Source organism: Mobula hypostoma, chromosome X1, assembly GCF_963921235.1.
Source record: "Mobula hypostoma chromosome X1, sMobHyp1.1, whole genome shotgun sequence".
Taxonomy (NCBI): Eukaryota; Metazoa; Chordata; class Chondrichthyes; order Myliobatiformes; family Myliobatidae; genus Mobula; species Mobula hypostoma.
In genome coordinates, this window is record NC_086128.1 from 59,487,482 (window position 1) to 59,512,651 (window position 25,170).

At 42.1% G+C, this 25,170-nt stretch overlaps 1 protein-coding gene across 2 annotated transcripts in view; it reads left to right on the top strand.

The window, feature by feature from the left end:
• The window catches only part of LOC134340331 (rho GTPase-activating protein 23-like), a 490,201-nt gene that overhangs the window by 161,000 nt on the left and 304,031 nt on the right, over positions 1 to 25,170 (top strand). The window contains exon 1 of one of the 2 annotated variants that reach the window (XM_063037439.1): positions 933 to 11,225. The exons of the other annotated variant lie outside the window; for it this stretch is intronic. Within the exon in view, the coding sequence (XP_062893509.1) occupies positions 11,172 to 11,225 (54 nt within the window). The 5' untranslated portion in view covers positions 933 to 11,171. Of the gene's footprint in view, positions 1 to 932; positions 11,226 to 25,170 lie in introns of those variants that run through there. 2 annotated transcript variants of the gene reach the window in all.

The window sequence follows — 25,170 nt, forward strand, 5'->3', positions numbered from 1 at the left end:
GATGGGAGGTGTATGGAGGGATATGGTCAGGTCAGTGGGACTAGGCAGAAAATGGTTCGGCACAGCCAAGAAGGGCCAAAGGGCCTGTTTCTGTGCTGTAGTTTCTATGGTTCTATGGTTATGCGCCAGTTTCGAAAAGGGAGCGTGACCTGCCGGGGCTTGTCTATGGAGCAGAAGATTGCTTGAGTTAATAATAACTAGGGTTAATTAGCAAGGGCAAATAAAAAAGAAGTAGAGTTTTGACCCGGAGAGTCCATTGTTGTGAGTGGATAGTATTAAGGTGGTCAGGCTTTGGCAAGAACAAGCACAGACTAGAACTGAAGTTTGAGAAGTTAGAGGCATAACAAGTGTAGGCAGGATGGTAGTTTAGGGAGTGGAATGCTCCTCCTGTGAGATGTGTTATTCCAATGTACTCTCTGTTGACTATATCTGCAGAAAGTGCCCAACTTCAGCTCTTGACTGACAAGGTCAAGTAACTGGAGCTGGAGCTGGATGCATTCAGGACCAACTTCACAGATGAGTCTTTTCCTGAGCTGGTCACATCCAGAGTGCAGGCCTCAGACAGTAGATTGGTGACCATCAGGAAAAGTAAGAGTAGTAAGCAGTCAGTGCAGGGTTCCCTTGTAGCCATTCTCCTCAGCAACAAGTATACCCTTTGGATACTGCTAAGAGGGATGACCTATCAGGGCACTGCAGCAGCAACCAGGCCAGTGGCACTCTGACTGGTTCTGAGGCTCAGCAGGGAAGGGTAAATTCAGGCAGAGTGGTAGGAGATGCATAGTTAGGGAGATGGACGGGAGGTTCTGTGGCCACAAGAGAAGAGCCAGGATGGTGCATTGCTTCCTAGGTGCTAGGGTCCAGGATGTCTCAGAGCAGCTGCAGAAGATCCTCAAGTGAGGGTGAGCAGCCAGAGGTCATAGTGCACATTGGCACCGATGACACAGATAGAAAGGGGGAAGAGATCCTACACAGTGAGTATACGGAGTTAGGGAAGAGGCCAAAGAACAGGACCTCCAAGGTAGTAATCTCTGTATTATTCCCAGTTCCATGTGCTATTCAGGACAGTACAGGATGATGGTACAGATGAATGAGTGGCTGAGGAACTGGTGCAGGGGGCAAGGTTTCAGATGGTGTAGGTGAAGAGGCAGCTAGTGTTGAGGAAGCAGGGAGTTTGCAGAAGGACTTAGACAAAGTGTGAGAATGGGCAAAGAAATGGCAGGTGGAATATCATGTACAGAAGTGTATGGTCATGCACTTGGTCAAAGGAATAAAGGTGGAGACTGTTTACTAAATGGGGGAGGGGGATTTCAAAAATCAGATGTCCAAGGACTTGGGAGTCCTTATGCAGGATTCCCTAAAAATTAACTTGCAGGTTGAGTCGGTAGTAAGTAAGGCAAATATAATATTAGCATTCATTTCAAGAGGACTACAATATAAGAGCAAGGATATGATGCTGAGGCTTTATAAAGTATTTGGTCAGACAACACTTGGAGTACTTTGACCAGTTTTAGGCCTCTTATCTCAGAAAAGATGGGCTGGCATTGGAGAGGGTCCAGAGGCGGTTTGCGAGAGGCGATTCTGGGAAAGAAAGGGTTAACTTATGAGGAACATTTGATGGCTCTGGGCCTGTACTTGCTGGAAATTAGAAGAATGAGGGGGGATTTCATTGAAACCTATTGAATATTGAAAGGCCTAGAACAGAGATGAGGAGGAATTTCTTCAACTAGAGGATGGTGAATCTGTGAAATAATTGCCAAAGACAGCTGTGGAAGCCTAGTCATTGGTACATTTAAAGTAGAGGTTGACATGTTCTTGATTAATGAAGGTGTCAAAGGTTTTGGGGATTAGGCAGGAGAATGGGATTGAGAGGGACAATAAGTCAACCATGATGGAATGGTGCAGCAGACTCAATTTGCCAAATGGCCTAATTCTGCTCTGTTGAGATTTCCAAACAATTGGATAGTGGATTATTGGAGTTTTACTGCAGTTTATGGTACGTGACAGCAGTATTTAGTTAACAAATTTACATCGCTTATTATGAATTTGAATTAGATGTTGTTATTGACTTGGCATATCAATATTTTAACTGATTTATGTGATATTGACAAAATAAATATAAGCAGTTCATTTAGTTCATGTTATTGACCAGCTTGTGTTAGGATAAACTATACTCATCTTTAGTTACAGGAGACTGGATATAAAGCAGCGTAACTTCAATACTTTTAATTTTCTGAATAGGAAATTATATGATGAATAATTTATAATGTGCATCAGTATGTTTGTTGATTTATTTAGAGAGAGAGCGTGGAACGGGCCCTTCTGACCCAACGAAGCACACCACCCAGCAGCCCACTTATTTAGCCCTAGCCTAATCACATGGCAATTTACAATAACCATTTAACCCACTAACCAGTATATCTTTGGACTGTGGGAGGAAACCAGAGCACTCGAAGGAAACCCACATATTCACAGAGAGGATTGTACATACTCCTTACGGACATGGAGCCAGAATAGAAATCTGAACTCCGACACCCCAAGCTGCGATAGCGTTGCACTCACTGCTACGCTTTCTTTGAGGTGTACTTCGTTAAAATAAAAAGTATTTGAAAATACGGAGGATTATTAACATTATTAGGATTAGATGGTAAGAGTTGGGATTGATTATTTTAGACATTGATTTGGCGAGCATTCAGATGTCGTGATGCACAGTATAATTCACATGAAATAGACTGACTAGGAAGTGAACTCTTGATTCTTTTTGAAATGTTGGAATCTGTTAGCATTATATTTTCTAAAGCTTTCTGAGGATTAATTTTTATCATTTAAGCCAAATGCCATATTAAGCACTCTGATGATTGTAAAATGGGAAATGATAGCAGGTGCATAGATATATATATATATAGCTCGGGTGCCTGAGACTTTTGCACTGTACTGTATTTGTCAACATGGAGCAGAGAGTGAGTTTTAAATCTGACTGGAGCTAAGGAAGGTGGAGTGCCACACAAGGGGTGTGGGGCAGGGGACAGAGAAGAAGTGCAGCTGCAGACACACCCAGCCCTGAGACACCAGGCAAGGTCATTTGATTTCAAACAATTGGTTTATTGATCATTACAGAATGTCTCTCTGATGCTTCCCGCTCCCTTCCCTCTCCCTCCCCCTCTTCCCTGTATTTGATAATAAATTTACTTTGAACTTTGATAATGATAGGGAGAGGAGTGAATTGAGAATGACAGGATGTGGGAATAGCCCTTGAGGTGAAGAGTTGTCTTGGTAAAATGGGGGAAGCAGCTGAGGCATTTATTGAAAGACAGGCTAAACAACAGGTAGTGAATAAGTGAAGGATCCTGGGAGCGAAGAACCTAGAATTATAGAATCGTCTATAGTTCCAACCGTAAAAAGCAGGATTTCCTGGTGGCCAACCATTTTAATTCCAATCCCCATACCTCAGGCCACTCTCAGGTTGGAGGAGCAGCACCTCATATTCCATCTAGGTAGTCTTCAAGCTGATGGCATGAACAACTCCCTGCCGTAAACCTCCAGGCACCGTCAACTTGCCGATGCCTTGGAAGCAGCCAACACTGAGTTCATCCATCCGAAAACTTCGAGCCTCTGACCAGCCTCTCTGATACAGCCTCCCAAGCGCCATCCTCTGCCGAGTGCCTTCGACTTAGCCCCGGCCACTGAAACAACCAAAGCCAAGGATTCAGGGCCTTCTGCTCTGGAGATTCCGGTTACCACACAGTAGCAGCGGCAGCGAAGAAGGCATTTCAGAAGTTTTCTAGTTGTTCCTCCGTACTCTCATGTCTGTCTCCATCAAATCAGAATTGTGCACGATCCCCTCCTTGACAGATTATAAATATCATTCACCGGAGAGACTGTGTGCGCTGCCGTCGCACCGCCATCTTCTCCTCCAACTTCCAGTAATTTTTCCCTTTCCCCCTTCCCTCTTCTTCCATTCCTCACTCTGGCTCCCCTCTTATCTCTTCTTTTATAGATTATGAGGACACTCAGTCCTCATTTATTATCATTTAGAAACACATGCATTAAGAAATGATACAATGTTCCTCCAGAAAGATATCACAGAAACACAGACAGACCAAGACTAAAACTGACAAAACCACATAATTTTTACATATAGTTACAGCAGTGCAAAGTAATACTGTAATTTGATAAAGAGCAGACCATGGGCATGGTAAAAAAAAGTCTCTAGCCCCATCATCTCACGCAGACGGTAGAAAGGAGAAACTCTCCCTGCAATGAACCTCCAAGCGCCGCAAACTTGCCGAAGCATTGGAAGCACCCGACCGCAGCCGACTCTATGAGTCCGTCTGATAACTTCGAGCCTCCGACCAGCCCTCCGACACCGAGCACTGAGCACCAACCTCTGCCAAGCACTTCGACCCCACCCCAGCCGCCGAGCAACAAGCAAAGCCGAGGACTCGCGGCTTTCCCCTCCGGAGATTCTGGATCACACAGTAGCAGCGGCAGTGAAGCAGGCATTTCAAAAGCTTCACCAGATGTTCCTCCGTGCTCTCACATCTGTCTCCATCAAATCAGGATTGTGCACGGCACCCTACTTGACAAATAACAGACATCACCACCGGAGTGGCCGCTGCGAGTTGCGTTGTGCCGCCATCTTCTCCTCTCCAATCTTTTCTCCTTACCTGCCTATTACCTCCTGGTGTCTCTCCTCCTTCCTTTCTCCCATGGTCTACTCTCCTTTCCTATCAGATTCTTTCTTCTTCAGCACTTTACCGTTTCCACCTATCACCTCCCAGATTCTTACTTTATCTTCCCCACCCCCACCCCCACCCACCTGGCTTCACCTGTCACATTTTAGCTTGTATTCCTTCCCCTCTCCCTACCTTCTTGTTTCAGCATCTTTCCCTTTGCTTATCAATCCTGATGAAGGGTCTCGGCCCGAAATATCCACTGTGGATTCATTTCCATAGATGCTGCCTGCTGCTCTAGCATTTTGTGTGTGTTACTCTGGATTTCCAGCATCTGCTGAATCGCTTGTATTTATTATCGAGTCATTGTAGTAAGAAAGTGTCAATCCTCAGAAGTTAAATTCATCCTTCAGAGTGCTGCAGATTTTGATACCTTTAAATATTTAGTCAACTCCATTAAAAAAACTGCAATTGATGATTTTCACCCAGTACGTATTAGAATAAAAAACAACTTTTCCAAACATTATCCTTGGATCTTTGGCCAATCACATTAAACCTTGAGTGTTCTATAATGTTTTTACTCATGAGAACAGATCCTCTCCATTTGTTTCAACTAGTCCCATTCACGATTTGATGCTCACTCCACTCAACTACTGCTTTCCAAATGAAGCTCCTCTAGTCTGTCTTCAGAACTGAAATCCCTCATTTATATGTTCATTCTAGTTTGTCTTATCTAAGCTATTCAGATTCTTCTGAAAGTGCAGTGACCAGAGTTTTAAGCAGTACTCTTAATTGTGGTTCATTTTTGTCTGAAAGATAAGCAATCTGCTTCTTTTTTTTTTAGCTCAAGGCCACTTATGCTTTTTTAACTGTTAGACTCAGTGTTCTGTACAGTTGCTCTAGAATATTCCTTTCCAAGACCATTCGAAGCCCTGGAGTACAAAAAACTATATTCAAGAAATGAGCATCACAATGAAACCTTGCTTGTATTACCCAACCCTGAATGCCCTTTCACAACTAGTGGTGCTCCACCCCTTTTGATACTCCGATCTGCATTCTATGTGCTGGTGGTTGAGGCTGTGCAGGGAGGGGCAGACTGCTTCCCCTGTTAACATAGCATTCCCACAACTTACTAGCTTTAACATTAACCGTACATCATTGAAATGGAGAGGAAATTGGAGCACACAGTGGAAACCCATGTGGGGTCAAGGAGAACGTACAAATTCCTTACAGGCAGTGATGGGAAATGAACCCTGATTGATGATTACTGGCTCTGTAGAGTAATTGCACTAACCGCTATGCTACCTACTGTGGCAAGTACAATGTTAGCATTCATTTTGAGAGGACTAGAATATAGAAGCAAGGGTGTAATGCTGAGGTTTTATAGAGCTTTGCTCAGACCACATATCAATATTGTGAGCAGTTTTCGGCGCAATATCTAAAAAAGGATGTGCTGGCATTGGAGAGGATGCAGAGGAGGTTTGATTCCGAGAAATGAAAGGATTAACATATGAGGTGTGTCTGATGGCTCTAGGCCTGTACTCTCTGGAATTTAGAAGAATGAGGGGGATCTCACTGAAACCTACTGAATATTGAAAGGCCTAGATAGAGTGAACATGCAGAGTGTTTTTCCAATAGTGGCAGAATCTAGGACCAGAGATCACAACCTCAGAATAGAACGACGTCCCTTTGAAACAGAGATGAGAAAGAGTTTCTTTAGGCAGAGGGTGGTAAATCTGTGGAAGTCATTGCCACGGAAGGCTGTGGAAGCAAGGTAATTGGGTACATCTAAAGCAGAGATTGATAGGTTCTTGATTATTAAGGTACTCATGCTCTGAATTAGATGCAATTCTCCATCTGAGGCTCACCAATGAATTGCAAAGCTTCCTTACTGTATAAATTATTCCCCCGTTGATTAGTTCAAAGGATTCTGTGCTTTTTCCAATTTCTCCTGTCATTTTTAAATGATGTGCCTTTTAGAATCAAGTAGAAAACTATTTTGCTTAAATCATATATACTTTGGTTAGTAATAGGAGTATATTTCCTTTTTTAATTACCAAAGCAAAAATGCATATAGCATTTTTAAGCATTTTTGATGGGGCTTCATGACTGTGTAGTGGTTAGCATAGTGCTATTACAGCTCCAGTGACCCAGGTTCAATTCCCGCTGATGTCTGCTAACAGTTTATACCTTCTTTCTGTAACCACGTGGGTTTCCTTCTGGTGCTTCAGTTTCCTCACAAGTTCCAAAGACATATAGGTTCATAAGTTGTGGGCATGCTATGTTGGCACCAGAAGCGTGGCGACACTTGCAGTCTGCCAACACTTCCTCAGACCATGTTTTGATGCTTTGGTAAACACGGGACAATAAAAGATCATCTTTATACTTCCTTCAATGATTAACTACAATATGAGACATGATTGAAAATCAGAATCAGAATCGGGTTTAACATCACCGGTATATGCCGTGAAATTTGTTAACTTTGCGACAGCAGTACAATGTGATACATGATAATATAGAGAAAAAACTGAATTACATTAAGTAAATATATGTATATTAAATAGTTAAGATAAGTAGTGTAAAAACAGAAATTTTAAAAAGTAATGAGGTAGTGTTCATGGATTCAATGTCCACTTAGAAATCAGATGGCAGAGGGGAAGAAGCTGTTCCTGAATTGCTGAGTATGTGCCTTCAGACTTCTGTACCTCCTCCCTGGTGGAGAAGAGGGCATGTCCTAGGTGATGGGAGTCCTAAATAATTGATGCCTCTTTTCTGAGGCAGCGGTCCTTGAAGATGTCTTAGATACTGTCATTATTCAGCACTTTTATTTTGGAGTTTGCTGTCTAGATTTGATTGATAGTGAAATGAAATATGTCCGCATCTACACTGCAGAATGTGGTGCCTAGGACATATGGAACTGCACATGTGATTATTAATTTGTTGATGTCATCATGCGACACCACAAGCGTTTGACCTATTTTCAATCAGCGTGCTTTCCCCTAGAGTTTTATATATTGCAAAACTTTGTTTCAAAAGTACTATTTAATGCGGCAGCTGAAATGCAATGAATGCATTAAAAACTGGTAATATTACAGACTGCTAATGGTAATTAAGGAAAAAAGCTTAATACATTTTATTGCAGATGCTGGTTTATATTTTCACTTTGCAATGACATTAGCAATATGATTAGAAACTGGATCAGTCTACATTGGTACTTTTATTGGCTAACTGTGACGTTTCACCCCATGGGAAATAAAACTGATAAAATAATATTAAAGCTATGTTTTAGAACCACTTTTGTACTGATGTTAGAATATCTTCACAGTTGGTCAGGATTGACCATGGATGTTACAGCCTAGCTGCCCACATGATATGGGCAGTACGATATGGAGAGCAAGCTGTTACTCATGTCGCCACTTCCCCTTCTCCACATAGCTGATGAACCCAAAGGAACGGCAGAGACCGATACGGTTTGGCACCAGCAGTGTCGCAGGAGTTGCCGGTCAGCATTGAACTCAATGTAGGACTGCCTTAGGGACTCCAGCTCCGGAATTTTCCCTCGAGGTTTACTCCCGTAGCCTTCCCTATGAGTGGGTGTAGCCGTAAGGCAGTGGAGGATTAAGATCAGAGTTTTCCTTCTCCTAGATGAGCTTTCAACCATGGATGACAAACCTTATCTGCTCAAAGCGACTGGTTTTAAGGTGCCAGTAACCCACTTTTTTCCATTCTCCTGTCAGTAGAAACAGCTGCTGGGCTTAGTAGCTAAACCACATGTGAAGGCCAAGAGATGGACTTGGTTGTCAGAGACTATTTGAAATGCATGCCATTGGAAGCATTTAGTGGGAGCTTGCCCCCATTACTATCCCCAGCTACAATAATCTAAAGGAACCAATGTTAGAATAACTAATGAATGAAAATACAGAATTATCTTTCCGATACTTGGATATTTCAATGCTTTATAAAACCAGTTAAAGACTTCTGAAGAGTAATCATCATTATGATGTAGGAAACCTGACAAACCATCAGACTCTTGAACCATTTAGCACATCAATATGGTGCTACCACAAGAAAACAACATCCATCATCAAGGACCCCTACCATCTAGGCCATACTCTCTTCTTGCTGCTAAAATCAGGAGTGAGGTACAGGAGCCTCAGGTCCCTCACCACCAGGTTCAGGAAGTTATTACCCCACAACCATCAGGCTCCTGAACCATCGTAGATAACTTAAATCACCTCAAAACTGAACTGATTCCACAACCTACAGACTTATTTTCGAGGACTACACTCATGCCCTCAGATTGATTGATTGATTGATTGGTTGATTTACTTATCTATCCAGCAATCTATCCATTCATTAATTTACTGTATTTGCAGTTTGTCTTTTTCACATTGTCAGTCTTTTTGTGTAGTTTTCCATTGATTGAATTGTACTTCCTTTTTCTACTGTGAATGCCTGCAAAAAATGAATCTAAAGGTGGTATCTGGTGACATATACATTGGTACTTTGATAATAAATGTATTTTGATTTGATTTGATACAGAAACTGGAACCAATTTTCATGCAGAAAAATCCATGAAAGTGTCATGCAATAAATACCAGCAAGCAATTTTTAAAGATATGTTTACTGAGCAGCCGGTGCAGATCACAAGTCCTGGTTATGTGACCACTGACGCCAGGCAGACAATCTCTGAAGAGTATTGATAATGGCTGGGGCCACCCGTCTTGTAAAGACACTGCCCAGAAGAAGGCAATGGCAAACCACTTCTGTAGAAACATTTGCCAAGAACAATCAAGGTCATGGAAAGACCATGATCACCCACATCAAACAACACAAAACATGATGAACGGTCGATGTTTATTGAAGAATAAATGTTGGCCAGGACACTAGGCAGAACAACCCTGTTCATCAAGATAGTGTTTTATTGTCTTTCACGTCCCCTTGAGAATACAGGTAGGGCTTTGGTTTAACACCGCATTCCCCCATTCCACGGAGGTATAGTGCATCAGCTTACATTTGTTTTCCATAGTTTTTTGAATGAGATTTGTCCTTACATCTTTATAAACCTGGGTGAAAGTGCTGCCACAACCGATCTGTTGTGATTCTACTCTGGTTATTTGTTTACCTGTAACCTACACCGGTTTAAAAAAACATTGTGTTCAATTCTGATCTTCTTATTATAGGAAGGATGTGGAAGCTTTAGAGAGGGTGCAGAGGATGCTGCCTGGATTAGGGAGCATGTCTTATGAACAAGCTAGAGCAAGCTTGAGCAAGCTAGAACAAGCTTGAGCAAGCTAGAGCTTTTCTCTTTGGCGAAAAGGAGGATGAGAGGAGACTTGTTAGAGGTGTAGAAGATGATAAGAGGCACAGATCAAGTGAATGGCCAGGGACATTTTTCCCAGGGAGAAAGTGGCTAATACCAGAAGGGCATAATTTTAAGGTGATTGGAGGAAATTATAGGGGGATGTCAGACGCAAGTTCTTTACACAGAGTGGTGAATGCATTGAATGCCATGCCTGGGGTAGTGGTAGGGGCAGACACATTAGGGACATTTAAGAGACTCTCAGATAGGCACATGGATTAAAAAAAATGGAGTGCTATGTCGGAGGAAGGGATTAGATTGATCTTGAGTAGGTTAAAAAGTCGGCGCAACATCGCGGGCTGAAGTGCCTATACCAATATTCTATTGTCCTTATAGAAACATCCACTGTATTTGTCATTTTATTTCAGATGATTGGCGTAGTTGGTTCAATATATCTTAGTTCTTCTGCCTTTCTGTAAAAAAAGAGCAAATTATAAAAGTTTTCTACCTCTTTCAGCTTTAAACCTTATCATTATATTAGTGACAAAGTCAGCGGTTATATACTCCACATTTGAGACTGAACTTTTTCTTCTTAATTGATACCATTTTAACCCTAACAGGAAAAAAAGTAATGAGTCTGTTTGCATTCTTTGCTACAATGTAGACAGGATTTGGGAGCAGTCTGTAGCCCATGTGCTGTTCCAGTATTTCCGTCACACATTTCCCCTGTCAGTTGGAATGTTTACTGGCAGGGAGTCTCCTCTTCTTCCCATTTTAGCCTGCTGTGTAAAGCACTGCCGTGATGTTTTCAATCTGATTTAGGGAGGGAAAAAAGAGCCTCCTGCTAGCACTACTGCTTTGTGTTAGGGAAAGCGGATAACAGGAACGAGCGTTGTAACCTGCTGCTTGCTTTTAAATGTTTTATTTGATTGGTACATTTCAACTTTGTGTTCACAGTAATGCTTTGGCAGTTCCCCTGGTGCAGAGTACTGGAAGTTTATTTTTTGCTTTCCTCGTTGGCTGTGGATGGGATGATCATTAGGAGACTGATGTATGCTCTTCCGCACAGCAGATAGACGGCTTTAGCCCTGGGGAGAGGGGGAGGCTACTAACTGACTGCAAATTAAAACCCGTATAGGGATATAGGTCTGCGTGGCTTGGTAATACACTCTGACGGCTCGGAGGCATCTTTCTCACAGATGAATGGCGTGGCTTTCTATCTCGTTGGAATTCCGCCCTACGTGGAGGCACAAGTAAGTAACAAATACAGAGTGCTGGGCCCTCTGCATCGTCTTAACTTGGGACTGTGGTATTTCTTTTAATTATAATGCATTTGCAACTAAGAGGATTAACTCAGAGGAATGCAAGGCCCTTGAGGTACAACGTAAAGCAGGAAAAATGAGGGCAGATTGATTTGGCTTTACACCGAATGTTGTTGTGAAGTTATATAAGTTCTCTGAGCAGGGCTTCAGTCTTTTAACTCCTTAGATAAGCGAATTTCTGTCTTAAACATTGCTACTGTTCATTTGGTTTTGGTAAGGTCGCCTGTTTTTGAGTGGACGCAGGCAGCGGCCGTGTTCACTTACTTAACATCAGCAGTGCCTTTCTCTTTGAACAATGCTGCTTTGTAATCGGCACTAGATCATTTTAGCTCTCTCTTGTCCCCCACCACCATCCCCCCCACCCCGCGCTCTCTCTCTATTCAGAGTTAAAAGAGCAGAAAACAAAACCACGTGTTTTGTGACAAGGATCAGCATTCATCAATCTTTACATCCTTGAAGTATTAGTTCTCTAATGTAGACAATGTAGAAATTCATTGGTGGATATGTGGAAATGACCACTGATGTTAAAGTGACCATTCTTGATAGCAGTATACTATTTACATTGTTCCTTTGTCCAGTAAAATCTTTTTATACAGTGTGGTGGATGCCTGGATTGAGCTGCCTGGGGTGGTGGTAGAGACAGATACATTAGGGACTTTTAAGAGAGGTTTCGATAGGCACATGGGTGTGAGGAAAATGGAAGGATATAGATGTTGTGTAGGCAGAACGGATTAGTTTATTTGGCCATTTGATAACTAATTTGATTGGTTTGACACAGCATTCTGAGCCGAAGGGCCTGTTCCTGTGCTGTACTGGTCTATGTTCTATGTGACATTGTGTGTTTTGTGATTGATGATGAATCATCTATGAGGCCATCTGATTGACTGAAAGATTAAAAAATTCTGATTATGTAGATGAGTATTATTCTTGATTTAGTATTTTGTTGATTTTGTTGGCTAGACAGCTCTTATGTATTTTAGCTTTCTTCAGACAGCTTTTTTTATGTATGTTATCTTTTAAATACTGAAAACAGTACAGAGTTAAAGAAGCATTATGGCATAGAGAGTAGCCATTCTGCTCTTTGAACTAGTTGAAAGCCAAAATTAAATCTTGCCTGTGCACTCCTTTGAAACAGAGTATTCTGAATCATAACCATTCACTGCACAACAACTACTTTCCGATAGTCTTATTTCGTTCTCTTACTGGTTCTCTTAAAACTGTACATTTCTAACAAAACAGACAGTTTCTCTTCCTGTATTTTGTCTAGATCCTTTAAAATGTTGAGCATATTTGTCAAGTCTCCTTCAACCTAGTACGGTCTAGATGGGAACCCTCAACCATGTAATTGAATTCCTCATTCCTGGAAGTGTATGAGGGAACGTTTGGAAAAATCATTCTGCTTTTCATCTTGTATGCAATTTCTGTTATGTAAATTTAACATATTTATTATGGAGTTCAAAAAAAAACATTTACCCATGTCAGAAGATACAAAGCAAACAGTTGTGATGTAAATATGATCTGCCTAACTTAAAGATTGAGATTGATAGATGCATGAACTGTCAGTCACTACAATTCTCTGCTTTTAATCTTATTTACCTTCTAAGCTGAAAATAGAGGAATATCCATTTCGAACAGAGATGAGGAATTTCCCACCCTACTCCTCGTGCAAAAAAAGAACGCAACACAATCAACTCCCAAAACCCCCTCCCCCAAACACAAAATGCAAGAAGAACATTGACCCTTAAGCCACCTTCCCTCCGCACAAAAAAATGAGAAAATACGTGCGGCAACATAGAATATAAGAACCTTAAGACTGAAAAAAGTCCTTAGTCCACAGTCCAAATCCATAAATGCAGAACCTTGGTAACATCTTCCAACATCATCTGGCAGCAGAAGGATCCCATCAGCGATCAAAAGGTGGGCAGTCGACACTGAACACTCACTTGCCTTCTGTACTTACCTCGATGTTTCAATTTTCTTCGTTGAAGTGGAGTTGAACGTCGGATCACGCCCCCATCTCATAGTTTCTTCACTTTGAGGCTCATGCTCGCTTGTCGGAGATAGCAAAGCACTGGGTCACTCAATTGATCTCCAAACTGTAAATTGCAGGCTCTAACAGTTCCAGAAACACATTTAAGATGAAAAACAAGCATCAAATAAGTGAAGTAAACGTTCTTTCATCTATCCAGAAGATGTTGAAAGAGGAGGCGTTGTATGCAGGCGCCACCTTGACTGGAAGATCAGCAACCTGGGCTCAATTCTCGTCGCTGTGTGTAAGAAGTTTGTACACTCTCTCTGTGATCGTGTGGATTTCCTCTGGGTGCTCATGTTTCCTCCTACATTTCAAAGATGTTCAGGTTATTAAGGGTTATTAAGCTGTGGGCTTGCTATATTGGTGTCAGAAGAGTGATGACACTTGCAGGCTGTTGCAGCACATCCTCAGACTGTATTAGTCCTCGACATAAGTGATGTATTTGACTCTGTTTCGGTGTCTTCTTGTTAAGCGCATCACCCTTACTGGGGCATAGGCTGCCGACAGCGGCTCACCAGAGTCTTCTGTCCCAGGCCGTGCTTTCATGTCATCCTCAGGTGTAGCCCATCGAAGATCCTTCCTCTCCCAGGGATGAGATCTTTGGAGTTTCTGTTTGTGTTTCTATCACTCTGGGATTTTACAGGATGGGGTTGCTAGCCCCGTGCCCAACCCTCCTTTTGCAGCTGGGCTTGGGACCATCCATGGTGGAGTTATGTTTCGATGGGCATGTGACAAATAAAGCTCATCTTTATTTTAACAGGTGGCACAGTAGCAAAGCAGTTAGCGTAATGCTATTACAGTGCCTGCCTCCGGTGACCCAGCTTCAATTCCTGTATGGAATTAGTATGTTCTCCCCATGACCGCGTGGGTTTCCTCCGGGTGCTCCTGTTTCCTCCCACATTCCAAAGATGTACGCGTTAGGGTTAGTAAGTTGTGGGCATGCCATGTTGGCGCCAGAAGCATGGCAACACTTGCGGTCTGCTCCCAGCACATGCCAAGTATTCAGAATAGAGTTGTCTGCAAAGAAGCAGGGTTGCATGTCAAGAGTAACACACAAAATGCTGGAGGAGCTCAGAAGTCTGGCAGCATCTATGGAAAGGAATAAAGAGCTGATGTTTTGGACCAAGACACTTCATTAGGAACTGAAATGTTGGCTCGTTATTCCTCTCCATAGATGCTGCTTGACCTGCTAAGTTCTTAAAGCACTTTGTGTGTGTTACTCTGGATATCCAGAATCTGCAGAATCTCCGCTTATATACCAAGAATTCTTCATCAAAGTTGCACAGTTAATTATATTCATGTACATTTTGTAACCTTTCAATACGTATGTACATCTAGTTATTTTTTCAAGACATTGATACAGGTATATTGAGTTAGTTTTACAGGGATTATATTGTCCTTGTACATTGTAAACAGATAATGTCAAAAGATGATCTCGCTTTGAAAATCTTTAAACTTCTATTGGTCTGTCTGATCAGTATTCCGATATGGTAAAAATTATTCTTTGGTGAAAAAATGCCTATTTGAGAGGTGTCTTCGTCTACAAAAATAAAAAGATGCATTTGAAAATTATATTGCGGCACAAGCAACTATGTTATATTGGTTGATGGGAATGGTGATGTAGTGTAGTGGTTAAATTATTGGATTAATAGCACAGAGGCATCAACTGATGATCCAAAGGTGAGAGTTCAAATTTTACTGTAGCCGTTGGGAAGTCTAGATTCAGCTAACCAAATAATCCAGAGTAAAAAAGTAGTATCAACATTTGTGACCATGAACCACATTTTCCTGAAGACTCATCTGCTTCATTTGTATCCTTTGGGGGAGGAAGTCAGCTGAAATTTTCTGATGAAGTCTGTGTGTGATTTTAATTGCCCAGAAATGTAGATGACCCTTAATTGCCCTGCTGAATGCTGTAGAAAACTACTCATTTGCATCAAATACACCCAGTGGCTACTTTATTCTGTACCTAATAAAGTGGACACTGAGTCTATGTTTGTGGCCTTGTGCTGCTGGAACCCATTCACTTCACTGTGTTGTGCATTCAGAGATGCTCTTCTGCACATCACTGTCGTGACGCATGGTTATTAGAGGTGCTATCACCTTCCTGTCAACTTGAACCAGTCCAGCTATTCTCCTCTGATGTTTCATTAACAAGGCATCTTTGCCCACAGAACTGCCTCTCACTGGATATTTTTGTTTTGTTTTTCACACCATTCTCTGTAAACTCTAGAGACTGTTTTGTGTGAAAATCCCAGGACATCAGCAGCTTCTGAGATACTCAAACCACCCCTTCTGGCACCAACAATTATTCCACAGTCAGAGTTACTTAGATCACATTTCTTCCCCATTCTGATGTTTGGTCTGAATAACAACTGAACCTCTTTACAAAGTCTGCATGTTCTTATGCATTGAGTTGCTGCTACATGATTGGCTGATATGCATTAACGAGCAGGTGTACCGGTGTACCTAATAAAGTGGCCACTGAGTGTACATTATATTAAAACAGAAAAATACTACATGAACCATCTGGAGCAGATGTAAACACCAGATTTAGACAAATCAAAGGTCCAACTTGTCCAGTTAATCCAGTAAAATCCTCCTCAGGGAACGGTGTGTAAATTGGGAAAGCTGTCCCACAGATTAATGACAGAAAAGCTTGACATGATTGCACTTAGAGAATTATACATTTCATCCAATGTCCTAATCTCACCATCATGATCACTGGGGATTTTCTGTCCCATTGGCAACACAGAATAAAGTACTTTCTCTTGCCCAGGTAAGTTTAAAATCCCTGTGGAATATGTGGGTCTTCTGGTTTTCTCCCACAGTCCAAAGACTTACCCGGTAGATTAATTGGTCATTGTAAAATTGTCCCATGAATAGGTTAGGATTAATTAGGGTTGTGGGGGTTGCTGGAGCAGTGTGGCTGGAAGGGGCTTACTCTGCACTGTATCGCTAAATAAATAAATATTGCATTTCAATATTTTACATTTTAAGACCATAAGATATAGAAGCAAAACTAGGCTATTCAACCCATCGAGTCTGCTCCACCATACCATTAAAAAGGCATCCGTTAGTCTTGCGAGACCACGGATCTGTGCCTGGAAAGTCTTCACTCTCCAGGGCGCAGGCCTGGGCAAGGTTGTATGGAAGACCAGCAGTTGCCCATGCTGCAAGTCTCCCCTCTCCACGACACCAATGTTGTCCAAGGGAAGGGCATTAGGACCCATACAGCTTGGCACTGGTGTCGTCGCAGAGTAATGTGTGATTAAGTGCCTTGCTCAAGGACACAACACGTTGCCTCGGCTGGGGCTCGAACTCACGACCTTCAGGTCGCTAGTCCAATGCCTTAACCACTTGGCCATGTGCCCACACCATACCATTATGGCTGATTTATTATCCCCCCTCAACCCCATTCTCTTGCCTTTTCCCTGTAACCTTTGACACCCTGACTAATCAAGAACCTATCAACCTCCACTTTAAATACACCGAATGACTTGGCCTCCACAGCTGCCTGTGGCATGAACTCAACAGATTCACCACTCTCTGGCTGAAGAAATTCCTCCTCATCTCTAATCTAAATGGACATCCTGGACTCCCCCACTTTGTGAAACATCCTCTCCACGGTCAGTCTACCTAGGCCTTTCAATATTCAATATTCTCCCGTGCCCCCGCCCCCCCATTCTTCTAACCTTCAGCGAGTACAGGCCCAAAGCATCAAATACTCCTCATACGTATGTTAACCCTTTCATTCCTGGGATAATTCTTGTGAACCTCCTCTGGAGTTTTTCCAATGTCAGCACGTTCTTTCTTAGATAGGGGCCCAAAACAGCTTGAAATAGTCCACGTGCAGTCTCTGACCAATGCCTTATAAAGCTTCATCATTATATCATTGCTCTTATATTCTAGTCCTCTTCAGATGAATGCTAACACTGCATTTGCCTTCCTTACTACCAACTCATCTTTATTTTTCTTTCACTCAATGAAAATAGTGTATGCTGATTTTTATCCCTTTGATCCCCTTGGATAAAACAATTGCCAACAAATCATGTTTGTTGTATACTGAAGAGGGAAGGTGACTGCCTCTTAAAGCAAATGGTTCGGGTTACTGCTGATGCCTTTCAGATTATGTATCTCCGTTCTAGCATGAAACTGAAGTTAGTCGAGAAACAGGCATTGCTACAGTCATTTTCCTGGATAAACTTTGTCCATAAACTATTATGTGTTATAGCAGCAACACACTGAACCTTTTCCAAATGCTAATTTATTTTAAGTGGTTATTTTAAGGATAATTTATTAATTTTGTTCCTTAAATTGAAATTTTGAATGGTATATCTAAACTTAGCCTGCCACCACCACCAGACATTTACTTGATTTACCTGCCACATCATACTGCATAGAACATTGAGCATTACAGTACAGTACAGGACTTTTAGCCCACAGTGTTGTGCTGACCCTTTAACCTACACTAACAGCAATCTAATGTGTCCCTGCTATATTGCACTCCATCTTTCTTTCATCCATCTGCCTATCTAGGAGACCCTTAAATGTCCCTGAAGTATCTCCCTCTACTACCACCCCTGGCAATACATTCCATGAACACCATTCTCTGGGTAAAAAAATCTACTTCTGACATTCCCCCATGCTTTCCTCCAAACACCTTAAAGTTATGCGCACCCTGGGAAAATGTCTCTGTCTATCCACTCTATCTATGCCTCTTGTTATCTTGTACACCTCTATCAATTCTCCTCTCATTGTCCTTCTCCTCAAAGAGAAATGCCCTATCTCGCTCAACCTATCCTCATAGGACATGCTCTCTAATCCATGCATTATCCTGGTAAATCTCCTCTGCACCCTCTCCAATCTTCCACATCCTTCATGTAATGAGGTGAGCAGAACTCAAAACATACACTACAAACTTCTCATTTTGCAGTGGCAAGCTTCTCCCAGACCTTTGTGCTTTATGCCGTAGACTAGTGACCAGCTGCTTGACTAGACTCCCAATCTTGACTCACCGGATCTGCGTCTCTGCTCTGTTTACTCATTTGGCCTGTTGTCTCACACCCTCCTCATTTTTAAAAAATGTTGTACGTACCTTTCTTTCTTAATTAAATAAATCATCAGATATTTGATTCCAGTTGTTGAAGTGCTTAATCAGCAGCATCAAGACTGGTGGTGAGCATTTCAGATGATATAGTTTAGCGTTGCAGAGTTATAATTTTGCCTTTGGCATTGTGCATCGGGGTCCTTGCATTTACATTGACATAGTTGAGGATAAGTGATGTTTGGAGGTTCTTCTGCTTTGTGAAAGCCAGAATCAGGACCCAGTTGATTTGAGTTTGCAATTTCAGATTCAGATATCTAGCACTTGTGCATCAAAGCATACTATGAAATGCATCATTTGCATTAACGACCAACACAAGTAAAGATGTGCTGAGGGCAGCCCTCAGGTGTCATCACACAACTTGTGGGTACATGGAACACTCTGCCAGTTGTGATGGTAGAAGCAGATCCATTAGGGACAATTAAGAAACACTTAGGCACATGGACGATAGAAAATGGAGAATTATGTAGGAGGGAATTGTTAGATTAAATTAAAAGGTCAGCATAGCATCATGGGCCGAGGGGCCTGTAATGTGCTGTAATATGTTCTAATAATAGTTATAATAATCTAGTAAGAGTGTTGAAAATCCTCTTTCCTTTACAGTTTTTTTTTTGTTTTCATTATATTTGTGGTCACTGCATTTTGTATAAACTGCACAGGAGCATCTTGTAACGGTTAAAGGTTATTATTTGACTTGCAGTGCATTTGGCCTTTGAAAAGTCCTAGAGCGACGTCAACTTCAACCTTTCTGTTTTCAGAGTTTTGCAAATGTCCATTGAAAGTTTTGGGCAAATATTTACAATCCTCCACATAAAGAAATTCTCCTAGTTTTAAATGACTAAGCCATGATTTCTTGAGTGTTTCCAGCATTTCCTATTTTGGCTGCTTTATTTCAATTATGAAGAAATGCATCAGATGTCAGAAGTAGCAAATATGTTAGTTTGTTTGCTGACTGCACTTGGGGTATTGCGAGCAATTTGGACTCCTTACCAAAGACAGGGTTTTTTAGCTTATTTGTTGTATGCAGCAATACAGCGTGGAATAGGCCCTTCCGGCCTAACGAGCCATGCCACCCAACGACCCACCTATTTTACCCTAGCCTACTCACAGGACAAGTTACAATGACCTGTTAACCTAATAGCCGGCACGTCTTTGGAATGTGGGAGGAAACCCACACATTCACAGGGAAGAATGTACAAACTCCTCAGAGATGACGTCAGAATTGAACTCTGAACTCTGGTGTCCCAAGCTGTAATAGTGGCATGTATTGTCTGGTATTGGAGAGGGTCCACAGGAGGTTCACGAGAATCATCCCAGGAATGAAAGGGTTAATATATGTATGAGGAGCATTTGCTAGCTCTGGGCCTGTCTATACTCATTGGAGTTTACAAGAATGGGTGGGGGGCCCTCACTGAAACCTACTGAATATTGAAATACCTAGATAGAGTAGATGCGGAGCATGTGTTTCCTATAGTGGGGGAGTCTGGGACCAGAGGGCACAACCTCAGAATACAAGGATGTGCCTTTAGAACAGAGATAAGGAGAAATTTCTTTAGCCAGATGATGCTGAATCTGTGAAACTCATTGCCAGACAGCTGTGGAGGGCAAGTCATGTAGTATATTTAAAGTGGAGTTTGATAGGTTCTTGGTTAATCAGGTGTGAAAAGTTATGGGGAAAAGGCAGGGGAATGGGATTGAGAGGGATAATAATTCAGCCATGATGTAATGGTGGAGCAGACTCAATGGGCTGAATGGCCTAATTCAGCTTCTTTGTCTTATGGTATAGAGGAAAGTGCTTCCTGCACTGTCCGCCAACATTTCAGACGGTATCGACCAGGATTTAAACACATTAAAGGTTTCCTCCTACATTTCTACCCTTCCTATGTTGACCCACAGATTCCGGAGGTTTACTGAAGTAGCAAGTGCTGACCTTGCAGCATATCCTGAGGAACTGATGATTCCCGGAGCATGGAAACTAATTTTACTGAGGCTTGATGAAGGTTCCACATCTTGTGACGATAAGGAGCTCAAAATGTATTTCCACTTCATTTACCAGACCAGTATATTATTATACCTGCCTGTTCTTGTGTAGCTTGTAGCAAAATTGCCAACAACATTTAAATTATCATTAATCTGTTTATCAGACAATGTCTGACTTTGGTGAGTAAATTTCCTGTTATGCATTTTAAAATGCAACAAGTGCTGCTGCTTTCTGTAATATACTACTGGGAAAAGGATATGTAAACAGGATTTCACTTGGGTCACTTTCATTTCCTGTTTTTGGCCACTTCTTACACTGATCTCCAGATTTATCGTTCTTTATTGGTCACTACTAACAATGAAAATTTATATTAAATCAAATATTTCTTTTATGAATGTCTAATTCAATTGATTGACAAGAATTTCTAATCTTTGAGTCACAAATGAATAAATACACATATTTCATTTAACTCAGTGAAGGTTTAAAGCTAACATAGTGTCTGCTATTGTATAGCATTGTTAAGGCACAGAAAGAGTTTGGTAAGGAAGTTAAATTACAGTTAAGTTACTAGACAAGAAATCCAGAGGCCTGAGCTAAGTTCCCACCATTAGAGTTATGAGATTTAAGTTCTGTTAATAATCTGGAAGCATTCAGCGTATCTACATGGAGCGCTTTGAAAGGGAGAACACAATGACAGCTGTGAGGATCACTGCTGCACCTGATGACCCTGTGATCTCCGTCTCAGAGGCCGATGTTAGGCTGTTTTTAAAGAGAGTGAACCCTTGCAAGGCGGAAGGTCTCGATGAAGTATCTGGTAAGGCTCTGAAAACCTGTGCCAACCAACTAGCAGAAGTATTCAAGGAGATTTTCAACCTCTCACTGCCACGGGCAGTAGTTCCCACTTGCCTCAAAAAGGCAACAATCATACCAGTGCCTAAGAAGAATGATGTAGGCTGCCTTAATTACTATCACCCGGTAGTACTCACATCGGCAGTGATGAAATGCTTTGAGAGGTTGGTCATGACTAGACTGAAATCCTGCTTCAGTAAGGACCTGGACCCATTGCAATTTGCCTATTGTCACAATAGGTCAACGGCAGACGCAATCTCAATGGCTCTCCACACGGCTTTAGACCACCTGGACAACAGAAACACCTACGTCAGGATGCTGTTCATTGACTATAGCTCAGCATTTAGTACCATCATTCCCACAATCCTGATTGAGTAGTTGCGGAACCTGGGCCTCTGTACTTCCCTCTGCAATTGGATCCTCAACTTCCTAAGTGGAAGACCACAAACTGTGCGGATTGGTGATAACATCTCCTCCTCGCTGAGGATCAACACTAGTGCACCTCAGGGGCGTGTGCTTAGCCCACTGCTCTACTCTCTGCATACACATGACTGTGTGGCTAGGGATAGCTCAAATACCATCTATAAATTTGCTGGTGATACAACCATTTTTGGTAGAATCTCAGGTGGTGACAAGAGGGCATACAGGAGTGAGATATGCCAACTAATAGAGTGGTATCGCAGCAACAACCTGGCACTCAACGTCAGTAAGACGAAAGAGTCGATTGTGGAGTTCAGGAAGGGTAAGTCGAAGGAACACATACCAATCCTCATAGAGGGATCAGAAGTGGAGAGAGTGAGCAGCTTCAAGTTCCTGGGTGTCAAGATCTCTGAGGATCTAACCTGGTCCCAACATATCGATGCAGTTATAAAGAAGGCAAAACAGCAGCTATACTTCATTTGGAGTTTGAAGAGATTTGGCATGTCAACAAATGGAGAGCATTCTGACAGGCTGCATCACTGTCTGGTATGGAGGGGCTACTGCACAGAACCGAAAGAAGCTGCAGAAGGTTGTAAATCTAGTCAGCTCCATCTTGGGTACTAGCCTACAAAGTACCCAGGACATCTTTAGGGAGTCAGTGTCTTAGAAAGGCACTGTCCATTATTAAGGACCTCCAGCACCCAGGGCATGCACTTTTCTCACTGTTACCATCAGGTAGGAGGTACAGAAGCCTGAAGGCACACACTCAGTGATTCAGGAACAGCTTCTTCCCCTCTGCCATCCGATTCCTAAATGGACATTGAACCCATGAACACTACCTCACTTTTTTTTAATATACAGTATTTCTGTTTTTGCACTTTTTTTGTAATCCATTCAATATACATAATTGATTTACTTGTTTAATTATTCTTACTATTTTTATTTTATTTATTATTTTTTTCTCTCTGTTAGAATATGTATTGCATTGAACTGCTGCTGCTAAGTTAACAAATTTCACATCACATGCCAGTGATAATAAACCTGATTCTGATCCTACTGTCACAGGAAAGCAGCATCCATCATCAAGGACCCCCACCATCCAGGCAATGCTTTCTTCTCACTGCTGCCATCAGGAAGAAGGTACAGGAGCCTCAGGTCCCACACCACCAGGTTCAGGAGCAGTTATTACCCCTCAACCATCAGGAAGGAGGTACAGGAGCCTCAGGACCCACACCACCAGGTTCAGGAACAGTTATTACCCCTCAACCATCAGGAAGAAGGTACAGGAGCCTCAGGTCCCACACCACCAGGTTCAGGAACAGTTATTACCCCTCAACCATCAGGAAGGAGGTACAGGAGCCTCAGGTCCCACACCACCAGGTTCAGGAACAGTTATTACTCCTCAACCATCAGGAAGGAGGTACAGGAGCCTCAGGTCCCACACCACCAGGTTCAGGAACAGTTATTACCCCTCAACCATCAGGAAGGAGATACAGGAGCCTCAGGTCCCACACCACCAGGTTCAGGAACAGTTATTACCCCTCAACCATCAGGCTCCTGAACCAGCATGGATAACTTCACTCACCTCAATGCTAAACTGATCATTGAACACAACCTATAGACACACTTTCAAAGACTCTACAACTTATGATCTCAGTTCTTTTTATCTGTCTATTTATTATTACTTGTTTCATTTTGTATTTGCACAATTTGTCAGTCTTTGTGTGTAGTTTTTCATTGATTCTATTGCATTTCTTTGTTCTACTGTGGATGCCTGCAAGGAAATGAATCTTAGGGTTGTTAATGGTGACATATGCCTACTTTGATAGTAAGATTAACTTTGAACTTTGGAATTCTTGTAAAAACAAAAACTGGATGTTTAATGACCTTCAGGGGAGGAAATCTATTGTCATTACTTGTTCTATAACTTTTTGTTTGTTCCCCCCACCCCCATATTATCTTACGTGATCAAGAGTTCTTGAGCTTTGTATTCCCTCCCTGCAAGGGTGAAGCACAGTTATAACCATCAGTGGGTCCATTTGTCATTTCAGAAATTGGACTGGGCACTTCCGGGTATGACTCACCCCTGCGTGCTTGACCTAATTCCCGCAACATGTTAGCAGGAGATGACTTTGTTTCCTGGAAGGCATTCCTTTGGGAACATATTAGGGGAAATTGGACTAAGTTGACCTGGGAGTGCCCACCATTGGAACTAGATCACTTAATTTAACCAGAATTTACCTCTCTAAATCTTGTTTGCCATAACTAAGCTTTGAAAATAATTTGACAAGTGGGTGGTCTTGACTTGTATTTTTTTGGTATTTAGCCTCCAGCTCCCTGTGTAGCAGAGAATACCCCAGGTCCACCACCCTCTGCTCCTTGAAATGAAATTACTCCTAATCTCATACCCCATATCCAGAGGTTGTGGTTCCTGGTCCTAATCCCCAGACAGGGTAACATCCTCCCTGCAACCAGTCCACCTGGATACAGAATATAGAGTAGTACAGCACAGTACAGGCTCTTTGGCCCACAATGTTGTGCCAACCTTTTAACCTACTAAAAGATCAATCGAACACCTCCCTCAGGCATAGCCCTCTATTTTTCTATCATCCACATGCCTATCTAAGAGTCTCTTAATTGCCCTTAATGATTCTGCTTCAACCACCACCAGGGCGTTCCACACGCCCATCACTACCTACCTTTGACATATGTCCTATACTTCCCTCCAATCAGCTTAAAATTATACCACCTTGTAATGATTGTTTCCATCCTGGGGATAAAGGTGCTGGCTTGCCCACGCTAACAATTCTTCTTTTTAAGCCCATCATCCCTATTGGGGTGTAGGTCACCAACAGGAGCTTGCCGGAGCCCTCTGTCCTGGGCCAGTGAAAAGGTTGATCAGCCCAATGGCTTCCACTTTCACCACACAACTTCATACGTCTGCTAGACCTCATTCCTCTCCCAGGGATGAGATCTTTGAAGCTTCTGTAGTTCTGGGTTTTTATGAGATGGGTTCATAGCCCCATGTCCAACCCTCCTCCTTTCGCAGCCGGGCATGAACCATCCACGGTGGAGATACTCTATTAATACCTCTTACTGTTTTTTACACCTAAAATAGCTGTCTTGTATTGCCCTCAAACTTAAAGATGCAAAATTCACTTCAGCAAATTTTAGTTGTGTTGTAGATTACTGATTTTGGGGAGAAGCAGATTATGTTAATAATTAATATGCATTCTACATGTGCTCTCGTTGTTGGGTGATCAACCACTGAACTAAATTACTTGATCATTTTAGAGAATCAATGGTTACTTTGGAATGTGTATAACTGAGTTCTCCTTTCCAATCAGTTGACTTGTACTGTGCATGAAAGCTGATCATTAAATGACAGAATCATTCTAGACCAGGGGTTTCCAACCTGGGGTCCATAGATCCCTTGCTTAATGGTGTTGGTCCATGGCATAAAAAAAGTTGGGGACCCCTGTTGGAG